General features: G+C 51.2%; 1 protein-coding gene across 1 annotated transcript in view; it reads left to right on the top strand.

Annotated features, from left to right (window-relative positions):
* Positions 1-6,839, top strand: part of BRINP2 (BMP/retinoic acid inducible neural specific 2) — a 92,335-nt gene extending 85,496 nt beyond the window's left edge. The window contains exons 7-9 of the mRNA XM_006907788.1: positions 136-372; positions 2,997-3,219; positions 4,783-6,839. Coding sequence (XP_006907850.1) covers positions 136-372; positions 2,997-3,219; positions 4,783-5,899 — 1,577 coding nt within the window. The 3' untranslated portion in view covers positions 5,900-6,839. The remainder of the gene's footprint in view (positions 1-135; positions 373-2,996; positions 3,220-4,782) is intronic.
* Positions 6,840-7,590: the final 751 nt, after the last annotated feature.

Raw genomic sequence — 7,590 nt, 5'->3', positions numbered from 1 at the left:
CCCTGGGGTGACCGTTCTTGGGCCTGGGATTCACAAGGCGGCAGAACCCCAGCTGGGGCTCCTGCAGCCTTGGGTGAGGGAAACTGAGTCCCCGCTGGTTCTGCCTGGTGATTCCCTGACAAGCCCTTTCCCTAGGCCTGCAGGTGCTGCTACCTGAGTACCTGCGTGAGCGCTTCGTGGCGGCGGCGCTCAGCTACATCACCTGCAGCTCTGAGGGTGAGCTCATCTGCAAGGAGAATGACTGCTGGTGCAAGTGCGGCCCCACCTTCCCAGAATGCAACTGTCCTGACGCCGACATCCAGGCCATGGAGACCAGCTTGCTGCAGATCCAGGAATCCTGGGCCACTCACAACCGGCAGTTCGAGGAGTCAGGTGAGCAGTTGGTTGTCCCAGACTCCCTCCCTGTCAATGGGAGGTGGTTGTGAAGTATAGGGCAAGATCATGGGGAACTTAGCTTGGATTCTGCTCTGCCACTTCTGGTCACTGTGACCTCAAGCAGATTCTATCTCCATGGAGTCTCAAGTTGTTTCTCTTTGTTCTAGATGCAAATGGACATAGAACCTACCAAAGAGAAGTGTTTTAAGGACTTAATAAGCTACATCAAATGTAATTGAGGGCATAGATTTGTCTGTCTTGTTTGCTATAGATTCCAGAACAGTGCCTAGAACAGTGCTTGCAAGTAAGATGCACAATAAATATTTGCTGAATGAATAAAGTTCATCAACAGTTCTAGGAGACCCAGTACGTGCTAAGTGTTGCTGGTTGTTGGTATAACTAATATCGGTGTTACCTTGAGACCTAGATTCCAAGGACTTGGTTTTGCATCCTTGCTCTGCCTTGAGGTCAGAATGTTTGTATCCCCGCTCTGCCCCCCACATTCATATGTTGAAAATCTAACGCCCAAGGTGATGGTATTAGGAGGCGGAGCTTTGAGAAGTGATTAGGTCCTGCTCTGCCTTGAGGTCAGAATGTTTGTATCCCCGCTCCGCCCCCTCCACATTCATATGTTGAAAATCTAACACTCAACGCGATGGTATTAGGAGGTGGAGCTTCGAGAAGTGATTAGGTCCTACGGGCAGAGCCCTCATGAATGGGATTAGTGAACCCTTATAAGAGAGGCCCTGAGAGATTTCTCACCCCTTCTACTGCATGAGGACACAGTGAGAAGTCACCCATCTGCAGCCTTGAAGAGGGCTTTCACTAGAACTTGGCCATGCTGGAGCCCCGATCACGGACTTCCAGCATCCAGAACTGTGAGAAATAAATTTCTGTTGTTCGTAAGCCACCATGTCCGTGGTATTTTGTTACAGCAGCCGAAAAGACCGAGACACCCTATTACTGATCAGCTCTATGAACTTGGATTGACCAGGCAGCTTCTCAGTGCCTGTCTCCTCATCTGTTAAAGACAGAAAGTAATAATAGCAGTTGGATAGAAGGCTTTATGGGTTAATTTAGATAAAATAATGTAAAAAGAACTCTGCATTGTATATTCATACATTTCAATACTAAATGAATGCTAGTTATGTGGATATATCTCAAAAACACAATGTTGGATAAAACAAAACAAGATGAAAAAGGTTATATATTATGTACATGTTTATATTTCTATAACATTTATATATAATGCTATAGCATAATAATTTACTAAAAATAACACATACTTAATACTATTTATATGATGTTTAAAAACAATACTTAATATTTCTCAGTTGTAAAAAACATTAAAATATGTGATAATGATTAAAATAATATCCAAGAATGGTTCCAATTAGATGGAGATGAAGCAAAAGCTTGGGGTCTTCAAGCATAATTGTTTTGCTTTATTTCCTAAAAAAAAAATTCTGAAGCCAATATGGCAATATGCCGAATTGTAGGTGGCTGGCACATGGGAGCTTATCTCGTTATTCTCCATACTCTTTTATATGCTTAAAGGTTTCCTAAAGAGAAGTATGCACATGCTAGTCGCGAGCTTCATTACTAGGGGTGATTCTCCAGCCTTCTCGGGAGGGGGGCGGGGATGCAGAACCAGGTGCTTGGGAAATCAGAATGAGGTGAGGCCCCAAGCACTGTCATTTCAAGTCCTAGACAAGGTATTAGCAGCTAAGAAGAATATCACATTCCAGACCTCCACCCGGCTGCTTTTGGTAACTGTGGTAAATGCTTGATAACCCTTAAATGTGTGATTTCGGGTTTTCAGCACCTTAAGTTACCGTGAACGAGTAAATGAGGAGTCTCAGCACCTCCACCAGCAGACAGGGAGGTGGCAGGTCCCCAGTACGATCAGAACCATGGACAGAGACCTGAGCATGCATTCAGAAAACATGCTGTGCCAGGAAGCTCTCAGAACTCAGAGTTGCAGTACGAGCTGAGAACCAGAAAGCACGTAGCTTCTGGATTCGCTACAGAAAAGAAAGGGTACTGGCTATGGGTCAAAGCTTGAAAGAAAGGAAGTGTACCCCAGAGTCAGAGAGAAGGATGGGGAGAGGGGTGGCTGCTCTCAGAGACTGAAGGTTTGTGGGAAGATATCTGAGCTGGGTGCTCTAGCTTCTCTGTGTCCACGCTGGCTGGCCTTGTGAACGCTCATCTCCGTGAGCGCCTCACATTTTCCACAAGGGCGTTGTGGTGTTGCTGAAGAAGACTGGCCTGAGAGTGCTGTCAATGACTTATCAGGAGGTACAAAGAGGAGACGAGATGTGTCCCAAGGTCATTGGCAAAAGAAGGGCCTCTGGCCCCTTGGATGGTGAGAGAGCTGCTTTGAAGTTCAGAAGCATATTAAGGACAGGAGAGATGAAAAAGAGTCCTGAGTGATAGTTTATGAAATGTTAATTATTTCTCAATAAAGCTATTAAAAAATAAATAAAGGGCCTGGGAGAGCGGATGGGAAGGCTCCTTCTGCATTCAATGACTCTGAAGGGCCGGCTGGGTTGGGGGAGGGGGCTGCCCCTTCTGGGTCTGCCCGGCTCTCCCTCGGCTCAGCCCTATGTCCCTGCCCGCAGAGGAATTCCAGGCCCTGCTGAGAAGGCTGCCTGACGACAGGTTCCTGAACTGCACAGCCATCGCCCAGTTCTGGGCCACGGACACCAGCCTCCAGCACCGCTACCAGCAGCTGGGAGACAGCCTGAGGGTGCTACTCAAGAAGACCCAGCGCACCGTCCGCCGGCTGTTCAACCTGTGCAAGCGCTGCCACCGGCAGCCTCGCTTCCGCCTGCCCAAGGAAAGGTGAGCAACCCCAGGTGCCAGAGCTCAGCACCGCCTCCCCACAGCTGTGGCCGGGGAGGACCCGTCGTCCAGCCTGGGACATCCAGGAGCGAAGCCCCACACACAGCCTTTCAGATTCTCCTGTTACCTTCACCTACTCGCATGGTGAAAAGGAGAGGCCAATGTTACTTTTATACAAACGACAGGAGATTCAAATGTTAGTTTAACAACACTCTAATTCTCACCTAGTTCCATTTTAATAAGGATTTTAGGAAAGGAAGGGGTGGAGTCAATACTCCATGGGATGAGAAACACACGCATCCATCGGATTGTTTCAAACAAGTGACTGCTCCGAGTCCCGTGGGGAAAGAAGGCTGAGTCCCCACGCCCTCGGGAACAGGGTGGGGCCGCGTCATCGTGGGCACTTACTCCTTCATCCTTTCGTGCGTGCGTCTGATTAAGTTCACACTGCATGTGCTATCATTAAGCTGTGGGGGATATTTATTAATTTGGAAGATTTAATAAATATATGGAAACATAAAAACCAGAAAATTATAATTACGTGGCAGCCACTTACATTCACGTTTGTGGAACATAAATCGAAAACATGGTCAGGGAGAAGCAAAGGCCAGAGAGAAGAGCCTCCCCGGGAAGGTGGACTCGGCCAGACCGTGCGGGAGGAGGTGCAGACCGTGCAGGAGGGGGCTGATGCACGCGAGACGGAGCCGTCCAGCAGAGGGGAGCTGTCCTCGCCACCGTCTGATGCAGCTCTGGCCGAGGCTGGGGCAGGGAGGGAAGCGCGAGCGCAGAGGACAGGCCAGCAAGGGTTTTTGAGACGGGTTCATTCCCTTTTCGACAAATAAGTATCTAATGTTTACCAAGCACCGAGAGCAACGCTGGGCTCTGAGGATGCGCTGGTCAATACCACAGTGCCCTTGCTCTCGCCGCATTGCAGGGAAGACATAGCGAATGGGTCAACGATAAATAAGCACAAGTTTCCAACGCTGACCGTGGCTGTGGGTCGCACAGAAACGAGGTGACGGGGTAGGGAGTGGCTGGGTGGCTCTTCAGAAAGGGGCTACAAAGACCTCTTTGACGAGGTACCAGAAGAGCTGAAATCGAAATTTTAAGAGGGAGCGGGTCACGTAAAGTGACAGAAGCGGAGAGCATAGGAAGGACAGAGACCGTCAAGTGGGGAAGAAGTCGGCGTGATGCGGGGACGTTTGAAGAGCCCGTTGTTAGAAGATCTTTTCCAGAAGGCTGAACACTAGATTAGAAAGATGTCGGAGAGCTTCTGAGGCTGTCGAATAAGAGAGGGAGGCCGTACCTGGGAGGGATGAGCCTGGCTGCTCCCGCTACAGATTGATGCCAAATATTTCTAGTGCAGACCCATCAGGCACCGAGCCCAGGCCCTACTCGATCTTTCCAGATGGGTACAGTAGGGTTTTCATCACTCGGATGCGTTAGCGTCTATCTTCCTCATCACCTTCCTTTCTGTGAGTCAACGTCCTGCTGCCCTCGGGGAAGACGGCAGAGCAGTGGCTTCTTATGACTCTGGCTTTGTTTTTCTCTCCTCTCCCAAAGGTCCTTGTCCTACTGGTGGAACCGAATCCAGTCCCTCCTCTACTGCGGAGAAAGCACCTTCCCCGGCACCTTCCTGGAGCAGAGCCACAGCTGCACCTGCCCCTATGACCAGTCTTCCTGCCAGGGCCCCATCCCCTGCGCCTTGGGCGAGGGGCCTGCATGTGCCCACTGTGCTCCGGACAATAGCACGCGCTGTGGGAGCTGCAACCCGGGCTACGTGCTGGCCCAAGGGTTGTGCCGGCCGGAGGTGGCCGAGTCCCTCGAGAGCTTCCTGGGGCTGGAGACAGACCTGCAGGACCTGGAGCTGAAGTACCTGCTGCAGAAGCGGGACAGCCGCATCGAGGTGCACTCCATCTTCATCAGCAACGACATGCGCCTGGGCAGCTGGTTCGACCCTTCCTGGAGAAAGCGCATGCTGCTCACCCTGAAGAGCAACAAATACAAGCCCGGGCTGGTGCACGTGATGCTGGCCTTGTCCCTGCAGATCTGCCTCACCAAGAACAGCACCCTGGAGCCTGTTATGGCCATTTATGTCAACCCCTTTGGGGGCAGCCACTCTGAGAGCTGGTTCATGCCCGTGAGTGAGGGCCACTTCCCTGACTGGGAAAGGACTAACGTGGACGCAGCTGCCCAGTGCCAAAACTGGACTATCACCTTGGGGAACAGGTGGAAGACCTTCTTTGAGACAGTCCATGTTTACCTACGGAGCCGAATCAAGTCCCTGGATGACAGCTCCAACGAGACAATCTACTACGAGCCCCTGGAGATGACCGATCCCTCTAAGAACTTGGGCTACATGAAAATCAACACCTTGCAGGTCTTCGGCTACAGCCTGCCCTTTGACCCGGATGCGATCCGGGACTTAATTCTCCAGCTGGACTACCCATATACTCAAGGTTCCCAGGACTCTGCCCTCTTGCAGCTCATAGAGCTTAGGGACCGGGTAAACCAGCTTTCCCCACCTGGCAAAGTCCGGCTGGACCTTTTCTCCTGCTTGCTCCGGCACCGGCTCAAGCTGGCCAACAATGAGGTGGGCAGGATCCAGTCTTCCCTGAGGGCTTTCAATTCCAAGCTGCCAAACCCCGTGGAGTATGAGACAGGCAAACTCTGTAGCTAATGGGGTCCCACCCTGGTGCTGGGCTGGGAGGAGACGGGGAATCCTGGTGCAGAGATCATCCAAGCCCTCGCCTCGCTGCCAAAAGGTACTCCCTTGAGACTTGCCACACCTAGCAGATGGGACCTCGGGGCCCAGACTGAAGCAGGCAGGAGAGAAAGAAACAGCCCCTGCACACATGCATACACTCACTCTGTGTGTGCACACACAGACACACAGACACACACACACACGCACACACACTCCCCCTCTGGGAGGCTGCGACTCAGCGGCCTCGCATCTGTAAAGTCGGTGCTTTCTCAGACGAACGCAGTGAGGGGCGAGGAGCCAAGGGAGAGATGAAGAAGAAGAACCAGCCGAACCATGAAACAGACAAATCCTTAAAAGTGATTCTCATCATTCCAGGAAGCACGACGGGACGAGAACGAAGGGGCAGCAGCTCCCCGTCCCCTCCGCGGAGTCACTTTTGTAATCTTTTTAAGCAGATTTCTTAAAATGGCGTTGTTTCGTGATTCCCTACATTGGTCCCTACTTTTTGTACTCTGCCTCTTCTGTGCGCCCCCCCCGGACACTGACTGCTCCTCAAGCCGGCACCCTTAGGAAACAGGAGAAGTGACACCAACCGAGGACCGAGGACGGCTCGGGCAGGCAGGTGTCCTTGCGCCTTCTCCCCTCTCCTCCATCCCTCCCTCTGGACCCTCTGCTTCCTCCGCCTGCCCGGTTTCCGGGCCCTGGCTTGTCCCATGTCCCCTCACGGTCCAGCCAGAGCTCCCAGTCCAACAACACCTGGTGTAAGACACCAGCTCCGTCACGTTAGAGAGAGACAATGTATAGGGAAATGTTCTTTTCTAAAAACAAAAACAAAAATATTTATTTTGTGATTGTTTTCCTTGTCAATCTGCTCCAGGATACATATGAGTAAAAATTTACCTGGTTTAATATATTTTCAAAAGGCCTTTTTTTAAGGGAGAAAATGGGAGCGAAAGAGAAAAATAATAGGCTCCTAGGTTGCCTGGATTTTTTATTAATTGCTCCGCGAGTGACACGTGGGTGTCTGTAGATGGTGGATACTGCTGTGTGGGAGGCTGGTTGATTATTGTGTACACAAGTGGATGCACGCCTCTTTTAACTGGGTTTGTGAGGCAGGGTGTTAGACACACACACAGTGTGTGTGTGTGTGTGTGTGTGTGTGTGTGTGAGGGAGGGAGAGAGAGAAAGAGAGAGAGCGAGAGAGAGAGAGAGAGAGTGTGTGTGTGTGTGTGTGTCTCGGACAGACTGACAGACAATGAATAAAGAATGGAGTGAAATGGAATGAGGCAGAATTCTCCCAGAAGATCATCTGGCTGTCCGACCCTCTTTTTTTCCCAGGAGTGAGGACCAACATGGGTCCCACGGCCAGGACTGACCACCACCGGAAGCAGAGTGTGAAAGTCTTTGCTCTTTAGGGGAACTGCAGCCTTTGCACTGGGCAGATGCCGGCTAAAGGGAGCCCCTCTGCCCACACTGCTGCCAACATCAGGACATCCCACACTCTGCATCTCACAGTCTGGGGTCACCCTCTGAGCGGTCAAGTCGAGACGCAGACTTGACAATGGTTTCTTCCATTCTGTGTGACTTGTGACTACCACCTTCCCAGCCTGAAAATGCAGGTTTGACATATGCCACACCGAACACCGCGCCATCCTCCCCTCAGT

Source organism: Pteropus alecto, unplaced genomic scaffold, assembly GCF_000325575.1.
Source record: "Pteropus alecto unplaced genomic scaffold, ASM32557v1 scaffold101, whole genome shotgun sequence".
In the NCBI taxonomy this organism is placed as follows: Eukaryota; Metazoa; Chordata; class Mammalia; order Chiroptera; family Pteropodidae; genus Pteropus; species Pteropus alecto.
The sequence above is the reverse complement of the archived record's forward strand: the minus strand, read 5'-3'. Positions and strand labels throughout refer to the sequence as shown.